The sequence below is a fragment of the Herpailurus yagouaroundi genome, unplaced genomic scaffold, assembly GCF_014898765.1.
Source record: "Herpailurus yagouaroundi ecotype Mexico unplaced genomic scaffold, PumYag 186, whole genome shotgun sequence".
NCBI lineage: Eukaryota > Metazoa > Chordata > Mammalia > Carnivora > Felidae > Herpailurus > Herpailurus yagouaroundi.
Genome location: NW_024412417.1, coordinates 14,590,338 through 14,613,960, shown reverse-complemented (window position 1 = coordinate 14,613,960; position 23,623 = coordinate 14,590,338). Strand labels below are relative to the sequence as shown.

The 23,623-nt window shown below is 44.4% G+C and overlaps 1 protein-coding gene across 1 annotated transcript; it reads right to left on the bottom strand.

The window, feature by feature from the left end:
• Positions 1-261: 261 nt before the first annotated feature.
• Positions 262-11,936, bottom strand: CTHRC1 (collagen triple helix repeat containing 1). The gene is made up of 4 exons (XM_040494167.1): positions 11,606-11,936; positions 6,800-7,021; positions 3,846-4,062; positions 262-794 (listed from the first exon to the last, which is right to left on the bottom strand). The coding sequence occupies exons 1-4, from the start codon at positions 11,756-11,758 to the stop codon at positions 652-654; spliced, it is 735 nt and encodes a 244-aa protein (XP_040350101.1). The 5' UTR covers positions 11,759-11,936; the 3' UTR covers positions 262-651.
• Between the last annotated feature and the right edge of the window lie 11,687 nt (positions 11,937-23,623).

Here is a 23,623-nt window from a genome sequence, read left to right as displayed (position 1 = left end):
AGCAATTAGGTTAAAGATATTAAAATAGTCTGAGGGGCGCCTGGGTGGCTCGGTTAAGCATCCGACTTCAGCTCAGGTCATGATCTCACGGTCCGTGAGTTCGAGCCCCGTGTCGGGCTGTGGGCTGATGGCTCGGAGCCTGAAGCCTGTTTCCGATTCTGTGTCTCCCTCTCTCTCTGCCCCTCCCCCATTCATGCTCTGTCTCTCTCTGTCCCAAAAATAAATAAACGTTAAAAAAAAAAATTTTTTTTTTAAATAAAATAGTCTGAAACAAGTTTTATTTCACAGATATAAAACAGTTCTGAACATTTACAACTTATACAAAAACTGGTAGCCTTATGTTTTAAAAGGTGCTATCCTAAGACAATAGGAAAAGTTCAAGACCGCGATGACATCCCAAATTACGGGTTCAGGGAATGGGGAATACGAAGAAAGTATTCTAGTCAACTACAAAATCCTGAAACCAGTTTTGATTGAAGGAAAATGAATAATACTGGATTTTCAAACAGTGTGAAATCACACTTTGGTCTGTAAACACATTTAGCTTTGTTTTTTATTCAGATGTATACATTAAACATTATATAAAACGCCACTAAAATGAACCCTTCAAAGGTTTAATAAAAAAGAGGTAGGGAATGAAAATTAAAGAATCTATTTTGGTAGTTCTTCAATAATAATGCGAGACACTGAATTCCATCCAGTAGAGGCATCTCCTTTCGGGTAATCCGAACAAGTCCCAACCCAGATAGCAACATCCACTAGTCCGGCACCAATTCCTTCACAAAGTCCTTCCACTGCAGAACAGAGATGAAAGGTACATCTTTCTTTAGAACGAAAAGCAAAAATCTTCATCTAAATTTTAGTGCTTTAGCAAGCTGGATAACGAATCTATTTAATGTACGATGAATTAAAAATTCTAACACTTAATCAGGACTTCATAAAGATAAGTTCTCTTTTTCTTACCAAGTAAATATTTTTAAGAGATGTATTCCTATCCATTCGATGATATAAGCTTAACAGATAGTTTTCTTACAGGTTTTGACCATAAAAGCAGAGTCTGTTTAGTTCCTGAAAGTTACTGTTTAGGTGACTGAAAACAAAAAAGCAATTTATTTGACTAAACAAAGGAAGCCTACACTTTTGAAAGCCAAGAGTTTTATTTGATATGCAGGTCTTTTTTAAAGGAAGTCTTTTCCAACACTTACCTATACACTTGATGGCATTCACGGAGAAGAAAGGACTTTTAAAACATTAAAAGAAATTCTAGCATAATCATTATACCAGTCCTCCAATCTGGGAATCCCATTTTTCATAGAATTTCCTCACGGTGAAAAAACAAGCAGCCTTGTTTTTCCTCTGTGTTCTTCTGCTTTATAAATATACAAATTTTCTCAGGGTCTCTGGACTTTCACATGCTAATATACAACTTGCATTCCATCTTACCATGGTTCTTCTATATTAAAAAAAAAAAAAAATCCCCAAGGTCATTTTAACAGACAAAAAGATATGTGTCTGTGTAAGGAGGAAAAGGCACCAAAGGTTGCCAGATTCTTTAAGAAAATGGGTCCCGATATGAGTAGTGGAGGGATGCCATCATGCGACTGGTCAGATTTCCCATTTGGTAGGTTAGTACAATCCAGCTGAGCCTCAGTAATGTAGATCTGAAGCTATGTCCTTCTTTTAGCGGACACGTCAGTGAATCTATGGTAAGTCTCTCAGAATCCAGTGATATGACTGTGGTTCAGGCCCCTTTCAAAGCGGGGAGAACTAAGCAGTGTGGCCACAATTCCATTTAACCTAGGGCCACACTTGGTGAAAATGCCCAGAAATAATACTCGTGTTCTCCCAAGTTCTGCAGATCCACGGCCTAGAAGCTTGCTCACCTCACACTGCATGATGTAATCAGACAAGTTGGGGTCTAGCATCAGTCTTGCATGAGGAGTCAAAGGGTCACTTCATGGTCTTTAACATATAACATAATGTTTTTTGAATGAATGAACATTTTTGCAATGATAATATACTATTGCAATTTATTAAGCATCTAAAATATGTTGGAATTGGGGGTTCTAGACCTATTTTCCTCCTAGACCCAGGTAACAAAGTAGCATTCAAATGTTTTCAAACTCCCATGGATATATCCAAGACTTCCAGTCAACCTCAATGTGCTAAGTATGTCTCCTTTCTCTCAAGAAAGAGTAACAGTGTGAGAGGGAAAGTGACTTTATTATAGGGGTAACCTTCCATAACCTTAACACAGAAACTGTTATGAGTAACAAATTACTTCTGACATTCCACCCAACGGATCACACCAAATGAGTTTCCACAACATGGTTGGGAAATGCTATATTAAATAATTTATAAGGCATATGCACGTATAGGTCACAGTTCATGGGCCTGAGGGCTTATATCATAGCAAGATATTAGCTCAAACACCTTAAAGGTAATACAATAGAAAGTTAGTTACTCATTCCAACAACTATTTAACACATATCACTTCCTAATCAAATTTTAATTTTATATCCAGATTTTTCTTATTTTAGAGACTGCTTCTCAAGATGCAAAACATATCATCCTTTCCAGCACATGTATCTAAGGACTTAGTGATGCAGCTTTTTAACCGGACCAAAGAGCGGGTTGGGGAGACAAGAGGGCAGGCAAGGAGCTGGTTTCTGCTTTCCTGGACACTGACTCTACTGTCCTGGGTAACACACTTTATTTCCCTGGACCTTCTCTATGTGCAAAAAGAGGGGATTAAAATATCTTCTTTATATCTGAAAGATATGGCGGGGATTTGAGGAAGAATGTGGAAGGGACGCCCTTAATTTCTTAGGAATAAGAAATGTGAGATACTGGTTTCTGGGTTCAGTATCTTGAATCCCCAAAGCATGCTGAAATATAATTTCCTCTGGTTTACAGTGGAGGGATCTCTTCTCTTCCCTCTGCCATTTTTAAGTGCAAGATTAGTGAGAAATCCTTGCAAGAAATCAGGGAAATGAAGCTGGTGATATATACATCTTGTGATTCTCCCAGCATGGGCGGTCATGCTGTGCGATCTCACTGCAACTCAAGAAACCAAATATCGATAGTGGTACGTCTGGGTGATGGCTTTAATCGGCAGCCCCCCAGTTCTATTTCTTGGTATCGTCCAAATTTTCGTGAATGAGCCTTAAGACAGAACAAACCAACCAAGTTTTTTCCCTTACAGTTTAAGCAAACACTGGTTGAAACGAATGTCATTCTTTCACAGAAACAGAGAATGCAATATGGCCATGTTCTCTTTTGCAAGTTCAGCAGACCGTATCCACCCTTTTAAAGGACAAGGCAGAGAAGTAATCTCCTTATCAGTCTATGCTAGTGGATCTCATGAGCATTAAAATAACTGGAAGAGATTCTGCAATCCATTCCCTCAGCAGCCTCCATACCCGTTAAGTCAGACCCCCTGAAGGGGTGGTACTCAGGTACAGGGATTTTTTTTAAGTGCCCCAGTTGTGCCGAATACGTAGCCATGGTTGAAAACCACTGCTCTCTGGCATTAGAGACTGTTTTGCCATTTCATCTAACTCAGTAATTTTCAACCTTGGGGATCTTTTAAAAAATACAGTCTGATCCACAGAGATTCTGACTCAGTTGTTCAGAGGTGGGACCCAGGCACCTGCATGTTTTTTTTTTTTTTTAAAGATCCATTTCAGGGAATTCTGAAATGCAACCAGGATGAAGAATCATGTGCTGAAAACCTGCTATACGTCTCCTTCTCAGAGGCTAGTGAGCCAACATGCTAGTGGATTCAAAACCAGTTTTGGTCTCTAAAGACGTAAGGCACATCACGCAGTCACTATTCTACATACCAGAAGAAGTGCGATGAATATTAATTGTTGAATTGAGTTCAGGGCTTCCTTGGTCCAAATAAATTATGGCTTCAATGGGAAGAGGTCCTGAACATTCAGCTCCGTTGAATGTGAAATACCAACGCTGACAGCACGCACTTCGGCATTTTAACCGAAGTGAGCCGCTGAACAAAACTCGTAAAGCACTGTTGGAGCGCATCTTTGTAAATGTACACTCCTGTCACAAGCACAGAAACAAGGCTTTATTAGCGTTTTCAACTTTAATTAAAATTATGCTTTCAGGGCTGCCTGGGTGGCTCAGTCGGTTAAGCGTCTCCCTTCGGCTCAGGTCACGATCTCACGGTTCATGAGTTCGAGTCCCGTGTCGGGCTCTGTGCTGATGGCTCAGAGCCTGGAGCCTGTTTTGGATTCTGTGTCTCCCTCTCTCTCTGCCCCTCCCCTGCAGAGGGGGAGAGAGAGGATCCCAAGCAGGCTCTGCATTGCCAGCACAGAGCCCCATGTGGGGCTCCAACCCACAAAACCGTGACATCATGACCTGAGCCGAAACCAAGAGTTGGACGCTTAACTGAATGAGCCACCCAGGTGCCCCTCAAATTACATTTTAAAAAGCTTAACTTTTACAGAAGGAGAGAGGTTCTCTGCAAGATAGATAAAAGCCTGATATGAGGTACTCTCAGAAAATCAAATTACAGTATTCTTAAAATTATTCACGTCATTGAAGGTATCTTTTGGTTTTACTCAAAACAGCTAGTCTTCCGTATTTTAAACCAAACCAATCTATATATTGACTTTTTTTTTCCATTCCAAAAAATATCTCCTGAGCCCTTTATGCTGGATGTTACAGTTACAGCAGTAAATGAAACAGAATCTCTGCCCTCGTGGAATTTATATTCTAGACCAGCCCTGTCCATATTCTTTGCAAAATTTGTCTCTCCACTGGCTCACGGTCTACTATCTTTCACTTGCAGAAAACTCCCAAACCCATTCTGACCGCTCCTAAGAAACTTAAAAACATATTAAATATGTAGAGTCCACACGGATAGATGTAGAACTCAGCAACTTTTGATGAACTGTAAGTAACCAGTCCGTCCCCGTCAGATGTGTAAAGAAGCAGGCGGCATTTTAACCAAATGCTTTCTAAGAAGTCACATACGAAAGTGCAAGTGGTCACAGTCACCAAAACTATGGAAGCTCTCTGGAACTTCAAGTACGCACAAATCAGATCAAGACGGTCTCGAACGGTTTGCAAGCGAGCAGACGTGAAAAAGCTGCGGCGAGGAGCATCTCAGAGTGTTCCGAAAGTAAAATCTCTTCTATTTGCATTGGCTGATGGTAGGAGTGGTTACTATCAAGGAATAATATATTGTACATACAGAACCAGGTACGGCACTGGGCAACAAAAGAAGAAAGAGGCTTAGAAATAGCACCAAGCTTCTTCAGCTCCGGGCCATCCCGATCGTCTTGCCAGTTGCTTCTGAAGCAAACACTATAATTAAAGTGACTAGAATCGTGAATCAAAATGCTTTGCCACTCAGGCTCTTTTGAGTACTTTTCCCCCACCTCACCGTTACAATTTTTTTTTTTAATTTAAGTTCATTTGTTTGTTTATGTATGTATGTATTTATTTGTTTATTGAGAGAGCGAGCAGAGGAGAGGCAGAAAGACAGGGAGAGAGAAGCCCACACAGGCTCCACGCTGTCAGTGCAGAGCCCAAGCTCACAAACTGTGAGATCATGACCTGAGCTGAAATCAAGAGTCAGATGCTTAGCTGACTGAGCCACCCCAGGAGCCTCACAAATTTTTAAAAAAATTTTTTGTTAATGTTTGTTTATTTTTGAGAGAAGGAGACAGTGCAAGCTGGGGAGGAGCAGAGAGAAAGGGAGACACAGAATCTGAAGCAGGCTGTCAACACAGAGCCCGACGCGGGACTCGAACTCACGAACTGTGAGTTCATGGCCTGAACCAGTCTGACGCTTAACCGACTGAGCCACCCAGGTGCCCTCACAGACAAACTTTAAATGCTCACTGTAGTATATCTCTGGTCCATTCCACCTCCCATAAGCTTAGCAATTTTAAGCCACACCTGCTACCCAGAATAAGGACAAATACCAATAGACTTCCCACTTCGAGATAATTCCTATCACAGGGTAGTTTCTTGGAAATTTTTTCCCACTCTTTTGTGGCCTGGAGCCACAGGAGAATTTCTTACACTAATTTAAATTTAAATTCACTTTAGGACAAGACTGGAAGGTTGCTTACCATCCAACACAGACACTCACACTCTCCCTTTTTATCTTTTTTTTTTTTTTGGGGGGGGGGACAGAGAGAGACAGAGCATGAACGGGGCAGGGGCAGAGAGAGAGGGAGACACAGAATTTGAAACAGGTTCCAGGCTCTGAGCCATCGGCCCAGAGCCCGACGCGGGGCTCGAACTCACGGACCGCGAGATCGTGACCTGGCTGAAGTCGGATGCTTAACCGACTCCGCCACCCAGGCGCCCCTATCACACTCTCCCTTTTTAGTTTGCATTTAAAAAGGGGAGAGTAGATGGGGGGCGGGAGGGAGGGGAGGGTGGGTGATGGGTATTGAGGAGGGCACCTTTTGGGATGAGCACTGGGTGTTGTAAGGAAACCAATTTGACAATAAATTTCATATATTGAAAAAATAAATAAATAAATAATAAAAATAAAAAGGGGAGAGTAAGTTATGTTAGGTATTATCCGGGCTAAAATAACATGGTGATTTATTTGTCTTAGAAATACCTTTATAAAATCAACTTTGAAATGTTAGCTTTTTTTTTTTTCATTAATCCTAACTTAAAAGCTACAGGGTCCCTACTCCTTAATTTTGTAAAAAGCCTTCTAGTAAAAATAAAATCTCATCCAAAATTCACACTCAACTATGAAAACTCTTAAGTTTTGCTTCAACTTTAAAATAATTCAGACTTCACTTACCGCAATTTTGCCAAGATCAATGCCGTAATTCAGTGAACTCCACGAGCACTGCTTGTAGTTAGGTGTCCAGGACTCCTCAAAGCTTTCCCTCAGGCATTCTCCCTTTTCTCCTTTGAATCCATCCCGACCGGGGATCCCAGGGGTCCCAGGAATGCCATTGGCCCCAGGGCTTCCGTCTCGCCCAGGCACCCCTGCAGGTCCTTGTAAGCACATTCCATTATACTAGAGCAGAAAAAGGAAATAGAGACAGACTCTCACCGCTTACGATTCCAAGACTCATTCTGATTAGAATTGCATTTATTTTTGAGCACCTGGAGCGCAGAATCTCTTCATACTACTGGCTCATGTTCTAAATGAGTTATTATAGAGAACTGGTTTTAAAGTGATTTCTAAAATGTTAAGATTTCTTTCCTGTTCTTTTCATTGCACAGACTGTAGGCACGCAAGCACACACACAAGTCAAAGATGACACAATGTTTTCATTTGCCTGCTTTTTTCTACTGCCTATTAAAAGTATACACGATTTTTAAATAGCTGTATTTCAGCGTGAACATAATTGAATACACTGCCATTTCTTCTGACCCTATATGCTGTAAAGGGACTTGGATTTCAGAATGATACTTTAACATTTTTCTGCAACCATTGCATTATTTGGGGATACTTAGGCTGTTCCTATTTTGTCTGTCATTAATATTATTGTAATCAAAATCTTCATACACAGAGCTTTCTTCATCTTTTGAATTATCTCCCTAAGATATATTCCTAGTGATAAAATTATTTAAAGAGCTTAGTTAATAATTATCTTAAACGGGCGAAACCTTTGAAATGGATTGCACATCTCCTGCTTCTATTTTTATGTGAAGGGAGTGTCACTAGGGTAACACGTCTGGCCTCCAACCTCACTCCTTCTTAGGAGTGAATGACATGGTTACAGGTGACGGCTGGTTTTCATGAGGGTGGCAGGAATCTATCCAACCTCTTAAGTGCTATGATTATTTCTCGGTGTCAGGTAGAAGTTAAGAGCATGAGTTCTTGCACCAGATTCTCTGGATTTTAATCCTGGCTCAACCACATATTAGCTCTGTGAGATAAGGCAACTGACTCAACATTTCAGTGCCCGTTTCCTTACCTGTAAAATGAAGAAAATAGTAAAGATTCTTACCTTGTAGGGTTCGTATGAGATTTAAGTGAGATAATATATAAAATGTGCTTAGAGCAGTGCGGGGCACAGTAAGCAGTGTATGTCAGCCGTAAGGATTCTTATTATTCCCCCAAGACCATGTGAGGCAGTGATACTGGGCAAGTATGTCTACTCCCTCGGGTGGACCTTGCCAGGGTCTAGAGCTGGGAAAGGGAACATTAGCAAACCTGCCAGCCAGCACACATAAGCCACTCATACCAATGTAGCTGGATAAGTGGTAAGGGTGATATTTTATCTCCGTCTAATTCCCATGTCTATTCCTGAGTTGGTCCACTTATTAGGGCCCTCCAAACCCCAAATGCGATCCACTTAAATTTTTACTTTAACATTCCCCTATTTGTGTAAATTATACTGTCATTCTATATAAAGATCCTGTCCAGTGAGAACAACAACAACAACAAAACCCAAGATTCCTTACAGATTAAAATAACTTCAAAGCTTATCTTTCAATTTCGCCATCTGGGATTAGAGTTCATATTATAAATTATTTCATATTATAAAATCCAGTAATGACATTACCTAGGAAGGATCCTCATGTATATAATGTTTCCCAATCAATTTCTTTTCCCATCACCAGCTTTATATTTGTTTTTTTACAATTTATTTTAGAGAGAGAGAGAGAGAGTGCATGAGAGCAGGGGAGAAGGGCAGAGGGAGAGGCAGAGAGAGAGAGGAGAGAGAGAATCTTAAGCAGGCTCCATGCTGATGGGGGGGAGGGGAGGCTGGATTCCATGACCTTGGGATTATGACCTGAGGCAAAATCAAAAGTCAGATCCTCAAATGACAGAGGCACTCAGGGGCCCCTCATCTTTGTTTTAATTTTTTTTTTTTTTTAGCACTTATTTCTGAGAGACAGAGAGAGAGCAAGAGTGGGAGAGGAACAGAGAGAGAGGGAGACACAGAATCCAAAGCAGGCTCCAGGCTCTGAGCTGTCAGCACAGAGCCCAAAGCACAGCTCGAACCCACGGACCGCAAGATCATGACCTGAGCCAAAGTCGGATGCCCAACTGACTGAGCCACCCAGGTGCCCTATGTTTTCATAAATGATTTATGTCATGACTTTGGCCACTGCCATTTTCCTGATGTAAGAAAAAAAAAGCACTATTTATTTATTGCCAAGGAAATAGTAAGAAAAGTATTTAATAAAATTTCAAAAGTATTTGAAGACACGCTAAAATACAAAATATTCTAAAACAGGGGTCCCTGGATGGCTCAGTTGATTAAGCATCCAACTCTTGATTTTGGCTCAGGTCATGATCTTACTGTGGTAAGATCAAACCCCAAGTTGGACACCATGCTGAGTGAGCTTGCTTAAGATTCTCTCTCTCTAGGGGCGCCTGGGTGGCGCAGTCAGTTAAGCGTCCAACTTCAGCCAGGTCACGATCTCGCGGTCCATGAGTTCGAGCCCCGCATCAGGCTCTGGGCTGATGGCTCAGAGCCTGGAGCCTGTTTCAGATTCTGTGTCTCCCTCTCTCTCTGCCCCTCCCCCGTTCATGCTCTGTCTCTCTCTGTCCCAAAAAAAATAAATAAGCGTTGAAAAAAAAAATTTTTTTTAAAAAGATTCTCTCTGCCCATCTTCCACTCGTGTGCTCTCTCTCTCTCAAAAAAAAAAAAAATAATAAAGAAATAATCTGCATTTCAGTGACCACATAATTATATTGAATTTGGTTCCACAGGTATTACATCTGTCTTCTCACTTTAAAATGCTAACCTTTGGGGCGCCTGGGTGGCTCTGTTGGTTAAGTGACCAACTTCAGCTCAGGTCATGATCTCTCAATTGGTGGGTTCAAGCCCAGCACGGGGCTGTGTCCTTACAGCTCAGAGCCTGGAGCCTGCAGCCTGCTTCTGATTCTGTGTCTCCCTCTCTCTCTGCCCCTCCCCCACTCTCTCACTTTCTCTCAAAAATAAATTTTTAAAAGTTAAAAAAAAATAAAATAAAATAAAATGCTATCCCAGCACATGCTTAGTACTAGGCAGGGGTTCTATAAATGTCGGTAGAATGAGCCCCTATTTCTCTCCATGGCCACCAGGGGGCAGAGCTTGCTGGAAGCTTGAAAGGAACGCTTTGACAGATTCTGTACAAAGAAGCTGCTTTATAGAATCTGTTGAAACCTTCTTAATGACCACATGAACATTTTTTTCTCCAGCAAAACCAAATCCAATCTACAGGATGCACCTGAGCTTGGCTGCACGATAAGCTTTTCCAAGCAGGGCGAGATTTGTGGGAAACCGCAGGTACTGAAAATCCATGGAGGAAAAGAAAAAATTGCTAGCTTTATGGAGAAAAGGGGTATTTTGTGTATCATAATTGCAAATTCATAAATGCAAACTGCAGATGAACCACAACCATTTGGTACAGTTTTAAACAACTTAGACACTTAAAATAGAACTGGAGCCCTGAACACATTGTCTGCTTTGTGGAACAAAATTACATAGCACATCACCAAAAAGTGCAGTGTGCGATGGCAGGAATTTTTTTCCAGAGCCTTTGAATCTGGCATAGAACTAGCTGCCAGGGAGTTTGGTTTATTAGCTCAGTTTATAATGGCAACTTAACAAATTCAAAACGGTTTTTATCAAAACAATGCCCCCACTTCATGCCCTGCAATGCCCGTAAACCGTATTTGTCTGCAAATAAGATTGGCTAAAGGACTTAAGTTTATTATGTGCCAAGGAATATGGTAGCTTGTGAAAGGACAGCTCTAGACACAGGGCTAGGTTTGTTGATTTTCGGAGGGAAAGAGCTTTAAGCAAACAGACCTTCCCATAGATTAGCCCTTCAGAAAGCACTTGGGCTATTTGCTGTCCTGGAAACTGTCTTCTCCCTTAGCTCCACTGTAATGCTCCAGCTTGGTGGCCACAGGCTGGGGACTGAGGGTATCTGGAAGAACTGACTACCTGTCTGTCTAAACAGAACAATGAAATGGGTCCTTGGAGGGTTAGTGCGGGGTCCCTTCATTTTCCCCTTCTGGCCTTAATCCCTCTGAACCATTCCGGTCCTGAGCTGTGGTCGTCCAGCAAAGTAAATTGCAGCCCATACTTCCTAGGAAGATGACCCACATGACTCATAGTATTCAAGTTACAAAGAGTTGGACGGATGCTTTGTAAGGGTTGTTATTCTCTCCTGCAGGCAGACGTGGCCACCAGCCCCAACACAGGACACGTCACAGGGCTCTGGGCCAGGCCCACCCAAGGGATCAGCGAGTCTAGGGTCTCCCAGGCAGCTCCCAGGCCCACCTTCCAACCTACCTAAGCTCCTCCTTCTGCTCTCACTGCCGCCCTAACCCTCTCCATCTTCCTGGGGTGTGGAGGGCCCTCAGAGGCCAGAAATTATTGGGCGTCTCCCTGTATTTTGGGGCGTCCCACCCGACCCACGTCGCGTCTCCGCTCCACGATGGCCCTGCCACTTGGGTCTCCCGTGCGAGTTCCACGACCTCACCGCACGCCTAGCGCAGGTCCTACCTTACACGTGGACGCAGACAAAGCGGGACACCCAGTCGCACGCACGACCCACCTACACAGCTGTACAGACCACCCCGCCCCCAACAGCTGGACGCACGTCCTCCCGGTGCGGCCCGCGGCTCTGTCCCCGCCGCCGCACTCACCAGGTCCACCACCTCCCTCTGCCGGAGCAGCGCCTTTTGCTTCCCCTTGGGGGTCTCGGAGGCGCTCGACGGCGTCCGCAGCTGCAGCAGCAACAGCAGCAGGAGGCCGAGGAACCGCTGCGGGGAGGCCGCGGCGGGGCCGTGGGGGCGCATGGCGCGCGGCGGCCCGGGGAGGCGCGGAGCAGGAGGAGGAGGAGGAGGAGGAGGAGAAGGAGGAGGAGACGCGGAGCCGGGACCTGATCAGAGTCTGGCCCCGCCGTGCTCCCAGGCCGCCGCAGGCTGCATCAATGCCCCTTTCACCCGCGCGCCTCCCTCCGACTCCCTCTCCCTCCCGCCCCTCTGGACACCCGAGTTTCCATCCTGTAATAGGCCAGAGCCCCTACCCCGAGCCCGACACGGGGCGGGCCGAGAGCCGAGCCCGCCCCCTCCGGCGCCGCCGCTCGGCCCGCCCGGACCCTCGCGGAGAAGCCGCCTGCCGAGTCCCGGCCGGTGGCTGCGTTCTGGCGGCCACAGGTGGAAGCTTGGAGGAAGGGAGTGGAGACGGCACCGCCTAAGTGACCCCTGAGAGGCAAGTGCCCTAACCTGGGTCCACAAACCACCTTCAGGGGTTGTCAAACTGGCACTGCGGGCAAGCTCTTTTTAGGAGGTGACATTGGGAGGCGCGGAACCATAGGTATCATCAGGTTCGCCCAGGGGCCCATGACCCAAATGACTAAGATTCAGTGTTTCAGAGCCGCCTGGTTGGGCTCAGCGGGTTAAGCCAGCCAACTCTTGATCTCCCCTCAGGCCATGATCTCACAGTTGGGATCCTGGGGGCCTGGGGCTCAGCGCTGAGAGCTGGGAGCCTGCTGGGGATTCTCTCTCCACCTTTTTCTCTGCCCCTCCCGCCTCTCAAAATAAACAAATAAACATTAAAAAAACCCCAAGATGTTTCAGAAACAAACAAACAAAAAAAACCACTCTTAAATGCAGAGAACTCGTGGTTGCCAAAGGGGAGGTGGGTAGGGGGATCTGTGAAGTAGGTAAAGGGGATTAAGAGACACCAACCTCCAGTTATAAAATAAGTCACAGAGGTGAAAAGGAACAGCATAGGGAATATAGTCAACAATGTAATAGCGTTGTATGGGGACAGGTGGTGATTACACTTATTGCCGTGGGCACTGAGTAATGTATAGAATGTTTGAATCAATATGCTGTACACCTGAAACTAATATAACCTTGTATGTCATTATACTTCAACAGACATTTTTTTAAATATAAAAAATTTAAAAAGAACTGATGTTTCATAAGTGCTAACACTCACTAAGCCCCAGGAACCACGCGAAGTCTTTTACACATACTCTGTGTCCTCTGGACGATCCTAGGGGGGTTGATACCTCCTCTATTTGCACCATTCACAGATGAGGAAACTGAGGTTCAGGGAGGGTGAGTTACATGCAGTGGTAGAAATTCACTACTGAGTGATCATTCTTGACCTCTGACTGATACTATCTTTTTCTAACCCCATCTGTCCTCCTCTGTCCATTCTGGAAGAAAGCATCCCCAGGGGACCCAGGCCACCCACCAGGTAGGGTCCTTTACACACCACTGGCTGGAATCCGGCAGGACAGTTTTGCCACACCTGTAACAAGGTGGAGATTATTCATAGAATGGCAATGCTGGGAGTCGAAATTCAACTCAGCAAGGTCTCTTTAGAGACCCAGGCAGTTTCCTGGAAGTTATAGTGGACTCAGCTGATGGATATTAGAGAGAAGGAACCGTGTGGAAAGGGAGCAAGTCAGGGCATTTGGAGGAATGCTCACTAGTGGGCCAGTGTCTAACTACAAGTAAGTTTGTAGTTACTTACTGTAACTTACAAACTTCCTGTTTGTCAGAAAGAGGCAAAAATCCAAATGGGTTCTGAAGCTAGGACTTGCTACATAAGTTGCAGGGTCAGTGCAAAAGGAAAATGCAAGGTCCTTTGATGAAAAAAAAAATTAAGAATTTCAAGACAGTGTTAACAGAACTGGAAACCAAGCGTGGGATTCTTTTAAGCATAGCTACACAGATCGCTCACCCATGAAACAGCCCTGTGTGAAGCTGAACAAGGTCCCAGCTGGTGCCTTTCTGTGGCCAAACCACCGTGGTGGTGGCAGTCTACAGGCTGGAGAGGAGGGGAGGGCGCCGCCAGAGTCTGGCTTCTAGCCAATGGCAACTCCTGCTGCTGCTACCACCCAGGGACTTCAAATGGCCCCTCTCTGTGTAAATTTTGGGTCCAGATTCAGGTTTCAGCAAACAGCTGTCTCTTTTACAGAAAGACAAAGCATGCGTGGGGGAGGGGCAAGGAGAGGGAGACACAAAATCGGAAGCAGGCCCCAGGCTCTGAGCTGTCAGCCCAGAGTCCCACGCGGGGCTTGAACTCACAAACTGTGAGATCATGAACTGAGCCCATATCCGTGCATTTGTAAGCTATGTATTCGCAAAACTAATCAAAGTACACTGTAAGATGAGTAAACCAGATATCATCATATTTCAAAGATAATCTATAATGATGTATAAGTGCCTTTACACCATACAGAGAGATTTCACATATCCTGTGACCTAAAATTATCACAAATCTATTCCCACTATGGGTTTGGTTAACTTCACTCCCTCTGTGCTTACTTTTATACCTGTGTTGGTTTGCAAAGTCATTTATCCTCCTACCTCTGGAATTTACTATCTCAGTCCAGTCGAGTTTTCTTGGTCCAAAACTTAGGTCTGTTCTACCGTTAGTTCCAATTAAAGAGTATGGATTAGTGCCTTGGGTGTTATTTCCAGAGTGACCTTTCTCACAGATTTCCAAATGTTCTGCGCATTTTCTGTTTAAATATTTTCCTTTTTTTTCCCTAAAATATTTGGACTATTAATGCCTTTCTTGTCTGTTATAAAAACTACTTTGAGATTGGCATCTTTAAAACATTTAATCTTCCCATTAGGCACATAGTATATCTTCCCAGTTTTCCAAATCCTCTTTTATGCATCAGTAAAATTTTATAATTTTCTTAATATGGCTATATGGCTATTATGGCTATATGGCTATTATGGATTTTGCTGCTATCCCAATAGACTATACTAGTTTTCTATTACTGTGTAACAAATTACCACAAGCTCAGTGAAGTAACACAACACAAATTTATTACCTCCCACTTTTGTGGGTCAGGAATCCAGCTCGGATTAGTGTCGTACAAAGCTGAAGTTAAGGGATCAGCCAGGTGAGTCCTCATCAGGAAGCTTGACTAGGGAGAGATGTACTTCCAACCTTCCTTAGGTTGTTGGCAGAACTTGTGGTTGTAGGCCTAAGACCCCTGCTTTTTTTTGCTGTTTGTTATCTGGGGGCAGTTCTCAGTTACCAGAGGCCCCTCCCGTGTCTTTACCATGCGGTTCCTTCCAGAGGTCCTCCCTGGAACACTTTGAATGCAGGAAGGAGGCAGTGCCTTTTAAGGTCTGATATGATTAAGGCAGGCCCATCCAGGGTAAGTCAAAGTCAACTGATTAGGGGACTTAATTACACCTGCAAAATCCCTTCTGCTGTATAATATAACATGATCGTGGGGGTGACATCCATCATCTTCAGCTTTGCTCATACTCAAGGGGAGGGGATTATATACCACAGGCAGAAATTTTCCGGGGTTGTCTTAGAAAGCTGTCTACACATGTGTCAATGGGCTGTGACTGGAAACGTTTGATTTTCATCACTTGTTTCCTTATAGCATGAAAAGTTATGTTTTATAACATAAGAAGATATGGCAGGTGGCAAGAAGATCAAAATGGTCAATAAAAGTATTCTAATTACACTAGTGGTAGGAGCCAGCCAACGGAATTCTGTATTTCCCTGGTAGGAAAGCAAATACAGAAGTCCTCAAGTTTTAAACTGTTAAGTGTTCACATATCTCTCAATCACCCTTTTTTGCCAAGTGCATCCTCCATGCATCACTTGATGAGGAACACTTCAAAGCGTCACGTAATCACGGCCTGCTGGTCAAAAATTCCTTTTCAGCAGCATCTCTTAACTCCGTAAAGGGTATTCGTGCAATTGGATGGTTTGTATCTGTTTTTATTATTTTCTTTTTTTTTTTAATTTTTTTTTCAACGTTTATTTATTTTTGGGACAGAAAGAGACAGAGCATGAACGGGGGAGGGGCAGAGAGAGAGGGAGACACAGAATCAGAAACAGGCTCCAGGCTCTGAGCCATCAGCCCAGAGCCCGACGCGGGGCTCGAACTCACGGACCGCGAGATCGTGACCTGGCTGAAGTCGGACGCTTAACCGACTGCGCCACCCAGGCGCCCCTGTTTTTATTATTTTCTAAAAAAGAGCCAAAGGGAAAAGAAAGGCAGTGATGTAAATAAGAACTGATAAATTTAGTATGGCTGAAATAAATACAGACATAAGTGGGCTGAAAGTACCATTAAAAAAAAAAGAATCGAGGGGACACTTACTGGAATTAATTTAGAAGAGTCTATGTGCCAGTCAAGGTCTAGTCAGAATAACATAAATCATGCTACATATTTCAAGCAGAGGAAATTTAATAGCTGCTATCAAAAGAAGCTGGAGGCTAAAGCTGTAGCTATCCTCTGTTTAGTGACTTACTAAGTACTTTCACCGGGTACTTATGGAGTGCTCTCTCTATATTGGCTATTATCATTTTTATTATAAAAGTTGGAGATCCCATATAAAATTAAAGGAAGCCATGATTCAACAGATGACACTTAGCCTATATGTCAGTTGTATCATTCAGCATCCAGTTAGGAAACAGAAACCAGTTAGGAATTTAGTGAAGGAAATTGACTACCAAGGCTAGAAGCTCAACAGGGGACAGTGAAGCAACCCAAAATTGGCCCTAGCCATGAACTACTGCCACCCTTAAGCTGGAGAGACACAAGGTGACCAGTCAAAGCTGGAATCATGTTGCGTTTTTTTGTTTTTTAATGGTTTGTTTTTTTTTGTTTGTTTGTTTTTTGAGAGAGAGAGAGAGAGAATATGAGCGGGCAGAGAGAGAGAGAGACAGAGGATCTGAAGCAGGCTCTGCCCTGTCATAGTAGAGCCCCATATGGGGCTCAAACCCGAGAACCGTGAGATCATGACCTGAGTCGCAGTTGGACGCTCAACCGACTGAGCCACCCCTGTGTCCCTGGAATCATGTTGGGTTTCTCCATTGGAAACTGGAACCATGAGAGATGAAGTCACTGCCAGAGAAGGAAAATGAGCGTATCCTGGCTTTTCCCTTCTTGCCTCCTCCAGTCTCTGATTGCTCAAACCCAGCCAGAGGCCCCCTGAACCTGGAGCCTGGGCAACAGCCTGCAGAAGTCAGCCTCATATAATAGAGAGTGGAGCCGGAGAAGCTTGAAGAATGATTTGAGGGCAAACAGCGCCCATCAGTCCTGAAGGGAGTGCTGAATTCCCCCCTCCACTGGCTTATACTCACATGTGTACACACAGGCAGCTCTAAAATCTAACATCGCAGTGGCTTCTTCTGCAATCCGAAATGCCTAGATTACCAGACTGTTTGGATTGGTCTTAAACGGCTAATCTTTCCACATCCGGCGCTGATAAACATTAAGCATACAGCATGTTTAGCAGTTTATGAGTGATTGGAATTTCTATAGTTCAAGAGAAGAAAAGTTGATGGAAAATTCTAGAACCTAAACTATTGATGAGAGAGAAGCATTAAGTCTCTTGCCTGTGATTACGGTAAGTGCGTTCTTCATGCGTTCTTTTTTATTTGTGTAAATTTATACAACTGGAAGCTGGGATGCTCTGCAGGGCTCGAGGGCGAACGCTGGTGGTCTGTGTTCAACCTGGAAGAGTTACAGTTCGTTTATTCTGAATCATAGCATGCGACATGCTTTCAACTTGGGTAGTCGTTCATTTCCTGCCGAATTTTCTTCCTTTTCTTAAGTTACCCGAAACTGTGCACTTTCTTCCCCTCTTCATTAAGCCCTGTGTACAGAGGTTTTGAAATCAGCATCCTCTGAACAGACGCTGCATTGTAAGAATTCCTTAGAAAATGTTTCACGATGGAGATTTGTGTTTGAAAATGGTCAAGATTAAAGACATCACTGGGCAGTTCAGATGACTCTTTGCAGCCTGTGTGTCTCTTTCAAGGCACAAAGAGCCGCCTGTTTTATGATAAAAGAAAGCCAAAGTAAGCAGGATATTTGGAATTACATCTTAAAACATTTAGGTTTACAAAATGCATCCGGGTCTCCTGTTTCCCTCCACAGATCTCCACCCCCATCAGCTAAACCAAGGTTTCTGGTTATTTTTTTCCCCAGTTCCTCCTGACAGTTATGGATGAGATTGCTTTGTTGACATAAAGTCAGGTCATTGGAATGAAAATTGAAATGAGCCCATAATATTAATTCCTTCCCTCTCCTATCAGAGTTCTTAGTAAATGACCAAGCAAGCTGAATGCAGTTTCACCTGTCCCCAAACGGTCCAACAGAGAATGCTAAACAGTGATAACATGGGAATTGACTGGTGGCAGGAGGGAGAAGATCGAGAGGTTTGGATATAAATCAAGAAACGAATAACTGTCCAAAGAAAAAAAACAGAGTTAATGGAATAATTCATTATTTATTTTTTTAAATATTTTTAAATGTTTCTTTATTTTTGATAGACAGAGCGTGAGTGGGGGAGGGGCAGAGAGAGAGGGAGACACAGAATTTGAAGCATGTTCCAGGCTCTGAGCTGTCAGCACAGAGCCAAACATGGGACTGGAACTCACGAACCATGAGATCATGACCTGATTCGAAGTCAGACACTTAAACGACTGAGCCACCCAAGCGCCCCAAAATTCACTATTTACTATGGCATAGAAGTTACCAGTTATATGATTTGCTAACCACCATGTAGAAAAGTATCATGGCAAGTTCTCGTCCCATGTTCCTTACCATGATGTGAAAATAACCCTTTGATGATATTATCAGATACTTTAGTGGTGTTATCAGTATTACAAAATTATCAGCATTATCAGAAACACCCCTTTTCCTTCTAACTCTTGGCTAACTTAGTGATTCCTATTTTTATGGGCTGTTGACCTCCTCGTAAATTTACGGATTCTACAGAAGACATGATTTGCTATTTATAGATGACCTAAAGGCAGAAGAGGCAGTCAAGCTGCTTGCACTAAAGCCAGATGGAAAAGATCTGTTTGGCATCAGTTTCTGAGGAAAAGATCTGACTGGATAGGTCTCAGGGGTGGGGGACAAGAGGGAAAACTGAATTAGCCACTTGCTAAATGAAAACGAGATAATTATTATACAGAAGAAAGTCACCGGAAATTGAATGAGAGACAATAAAAATTCTCACATCCATTAAACAGATATAAACATCCACCGACCCCAACCATATAGAAATTTTCTCTTGGATCTTAAGTTCACCAGGTAATTGTCGCAGCATGTAGTTGTATATGACTCCCACACCAGGGGTGATAAGAGATATCTTAGAGCTTGATCCCCTCATGGTTTTATGGCAAAATCTCATCAGCTAACTGGAGTCCTTGCCATGGGCCCTGATTTTTTGTTATTGAGGTTATATTGACATGATAGAACATGAAATCACGGTCAGGTGTGCAACATAATGATCGGATACTTGCCTATATTGCAAAAACGTCACCACAATAAGCCTAGTTAATATCCACCACCACCCATAGTTACAACTTTTTTTCTCGTGATCACCACTTGTAAGGTCTACTCTCTCCAGAGCTTTCAAATATGCAGCACAGTATTATTAACTATAGTCACCGTGTGGTACATTACATCCCCAGGACTTATTTTATAACTGGGAATGTGTACCTTTTGAGCCCCTTCACCCAATTTTTAAGATGATTTCTCCTCTGGGCATGAGAAGAAATTTGCACCCACGTCCCCTTTCATTTAGGTAGAATTCCTCTAAGAGCCAGGTCACGTACTCCGCATCTGCTTGACAGGTCCCCAGGAGCTTCTGCTTCTTGGTCATCCGTTAGTGTCTGATGCATGTCAAGGTAGGGTTGGACTATTACAGCCTGGGGCTGTGTCCCAATCCCCATGCCTTGCCAGCCCATACTGGGCTCACCGACAAAGGCAAAGTCCTTTGGGGGTGCTCACTGACAAAGGCAAAGTCCTGCTTTCTGCTTTGAGGGTAATCATATTTCTCTATACTTCACTACTGAACACCCAGGCAATCTTAGTGACACCGTAACCACAAGAAGAAATAAAGGCATTGACAGACATCAAGGATCCTGCATGGACAAGAACCCTGCTGGAGTGTGGTGTTCAGTCCCAGACAACACATTTTAAGAGGAACCTCGGCAAATACAGCACGGGATGCTTCTCAGCAGAGTGAGCTTGATCGGGAGGGAGCTCAATCATCCCAGAGAGGCACAGTTGGAAAATCGGAGCAGGGTGGCAAGGAGGAGACAAGGGCTGTCTTGAAAGGGAGCCTTGATGTACTGCGCTCAGGAGGATGGTATAAACTTCTCTGAGATTTTCTGCAGCGTTCCAGGAAGTGCTGAGTAGAAGTGATCGTTGAGGGTGCTGTTTGCATCGTAATAATAGTCCAGTTGCCCCCCCGGGGGTGAGCGGGCAGGAACAGAGGCCGAATGTGCAGTGGTAGCTTTGTAAGGCCTCTACTTGAGGGGAGTTTGCATAGGCAGTTGGTTGATTCTAGAAGACAATGATTACTACATCCCAGAAATAGAATATAAATTGGCAATGTCTAAATCCCCAAAACTGAGCCTAATAGGTAGTGAGTGTCTCGGGACTGAAATTGGATACCAGCTCTTGAAACCGTCTTGGGGTGGGGCGCCTGGGTGGCTCAGTAGGTTGAGCGTCCCACCTCGGCTCAGGTCATGATCTCACAGTGTGAGTTCGAGCCCCGCATCGGGCTCTGTGCTGACGGCTCAGAGCCTGGAGCCTGCTTCGGATTCTGTGTCTCCCTCTCTCTCTGCCCCTCCCCCGCTCATGCTCTGCTCTCTCTCTGTTAAAAATAAACATTAAAAAAAAAAGAAAGAAACTGTCTTGGGGTGCGGCCAGTTTAAGAGTCACAAGGGTGTGGGGGGCAGGCCCCAAGCTTTATATAAAGCGGGGCTCAGAGACACCGTTTTCCTCTCAACTGTATCTCAGGACTTTTAATTTTGAAGATACCCGCACCCCCCAGCCCCGCCTTGCCCGACAACTTGCCAACTCTCTCCTTCTCTTTGGATTGACTCTGCCCCCTGAGTGAGCTCCATTATTCTTGGAAGTCATTCAGTCACTCATTTAATGTTTATGGAGCACCTACTATGAATTAGGACCCTGTGCTAGACCCTTGGAATGAAAAATAAGAAAAAGGCACAGTTTCTGTCCTCAAAGAGGTCTGAGTCTGCTGAGAAGGACAGCTTCTAAACATAAGAATGCAGAACAGGGTGATGAATGCCATGGGAGAGGTGAGTGCAGGTTGCCTGAAATGGGGAGGGGGAAGGGAAGAGGCGCTGCCATGGAAGGCTTCCTGGAGGAGACGACGTCTGGCTGTTTGAGAGAGTATGGCACAGAAAGTACTGAAAGGAAGAGCATTTGGTCAAGGTGACGGCCTGGGGACTGGCACAGAGGTAAGGAATAGCCCCCGATTCAGGGAACTACAGCCACGGGGTTGCCACAGCTTGTGGTGTCAGGCGGGGAGTGACCTGCCATGAGCTGGAGAGGCCGGCAGGGTTTAGAGCGAGCTCTGTATTCCTGGCAGAGGAGATCGGGCTTTGTTCTGTAGCTGGTGAGAAGCCTCAGACGCTTTGTAACCAGGACTGGCCTGGTTTTAGATTGTTTAGGCAGAACCTTGTGGCTGCACGTGGGGGCTGGACTTGAGGGAGCCGGACGGTAGGTGAAAGATCATTCAGGCCAGCAGCTCTCCGCGATGGTACCGCGTCCTGATTCGATGTGAGAACGAGCTCTGCGAGGGTCCACGAGACTGCCCAGGACCTGAAGCCTATTTTGTGTGTACCCCATGCAGGGATCCAGATTTGCACACACTGATAGCTGGGTTGGTGAGGAGGGGATGATGAAGATGAGAAAAATCTAGAAGATGCAATCAGAGGATCTAGTGATTAATTGGTCCTAGCAGGTGCTGCGAGAGAGTGAGGAGGGATCTCCTCTCCTGCCAGGATTTCTAGTGACAGCTCATGGATTGGGATGCCCCCAGGTGAGTCATAAGCGCAGCCAAAGAAACAGTTTTCAGGGCGCACAGAGGAAAGGCCGTGTGGGCACACAGCGAGAAGGAGGCCATCTGCAAGCCAAGGAGAGATGCCTCAGAAGAACCCAGAGCTGCTGACGCCTCCGTCTCAGACTTTTATCCTTCGGGGCTGTGGGAGAAGAAATTTCTGTTGTTTAAGCCACCCCGCCTCTGGTATCTTATTACAGTAGCCAAAGCAGACTAAGGCCCATAACCCAGCACCGGGGCCACGACCTCTCGACACTTAGCTTCAGGAGACTCAGCACGTGCTTCTCCTCACTTTGGAGAAATGGTGGCGGACCGATGTCCTAGAGCAGTGGCTCTCAAGCTTCAGTGAACATGAGCATCACCTGAAACTCGTCAAAGCCCATTGCCGGCCCCTCCTCCACACCTTCTGAGTCAAGAAGTCTGGGGAGGGGCCCGAGAAGCTGCATTTCTAACAAGCTCTTAGGCTGCTTGGTCCGATTTTAATTTTTATCAATTCATTTTCAAACAGCAATAATTAGCCCCACTATATGGTAGAATAAATAACATTGTACTGAAAAATAGCTGTATTTTCTAAAACAAAAAGTTAACAAGGAGAGTGGCACCACGGTGCATCTTTGCAAATCTTTTTGCAGCTAGATTCTCATATTTGCTTCTGTACTCAATCTGTTGCCGTATCACGCATCATGTGGCCTCTGGAAAACTCTGCTGTGCACACGTGACAGAATGAGAGTGAAAAAGACAAATAACATCTTATTATTATGAAAATCATTTCAATGTCACACTTTCCCTGAAAGTGTCTCAAGCACACCCAAGGGTCTCTGGACCACGCTTGGAGAACAGATGATTTATGGGATGGGCAGAAGAAAAAAAGCCCCAAAGAAGAGGCCAGAGAAATAGGAGGAAATCCAAGGGAGGCCTTGTAACAGGAGAAGAACCTTGGTCTGTGCTCTGATCAGAATCCAGCCAGCTGGGTTGAGTTCAGTCTCTCTGACCACACGCACACGGGTGAGCATCCATGTGCCTTGGCAGTGGAGAAGTTAAAAGCACGGCAGAGAGCAAACATCTTTAGTAGAAGTTTCGAAGTTTCATCCTGTTCAAGCACACGTTGGGCTTCCAGATTCTTGGACTGTAAGGTCCTGCTCCTCAACCCAGGACTTTGGCCCAACATCCTCCTATGACTCTTTGGGGATCTCCTCGGCTATGGAGTTTGTTTAGTTTCTTGGAGCCCTAGTGCTGTTCTTTTCTTTCCTATGTGCTTGCCTTTAACCTTTGTCCACAGCATGCATTTCCTTCTCCCCAACCTCTATACCAACCTCGGCCCTCAGAACTGCTTAGCCAGCCCTTAGTTCTTCTGGTCTGCTATTTCCCTTACATTTATACTCTAAAGTATAGGACTTCATGGGAATATGCCTTTGAAACTCACCTAGAATTTTAAAGCCATCCGTTTCCAGTCCAAGAATAGGTGGATTTTGGATTTCAGGACACACACTGGGCAATAAATAGTTCTTGAATGAATGAATGAATGAATGAATAAGTAAATAAGTAAGTAAATAAATAAATATTAGCATTCTTCCAGAGGCAGAGACATGAAATGACCCTATGCTGTGTCCCCTTTTCAAGAATGAGAAAATTTTTTCCAGAGTCCTCCTGGCACATTTCCCTGCTGTCTCATTGGCCAGGATTGTTGCACACGCCCGTTGCCTAAAAGAAATCACTTGGCAAGAGACATTGGGCTCACGAGGCTAGAAAAAGACTATGCCTTCCCTGAAGGACGTGGCTGCTTGGAGGACAGTGAGCAACATTTGGGTTCTATTAGCAAAGAAGAAG

Bases quoted from the DNA above. Each gene is read 5' to 3' on its own strand.
- CTHRC1 (XM_040494167.1), bottom strand. From the start codon at position 11,758: ATGCGCCCCCACGGCCCCGCCGCGGCCTCCCCGCAGCGGTTCCTCGGC. The intron at 7,022-11,605 runs GTGAGTGCGGCG...TTTCTGCTCTAG, and splicing joins AGAGGGAGGTGGTGGACCTG to TATAATGGAATGTGCTTACA. The intron at 4,063-6,799 runs GTAAGTGAAGTC...TGCTTGTGACAG, and splicing joins TTGATCTTGGCAAAATTGCG to GAGTGTACATTTACAAAGAT.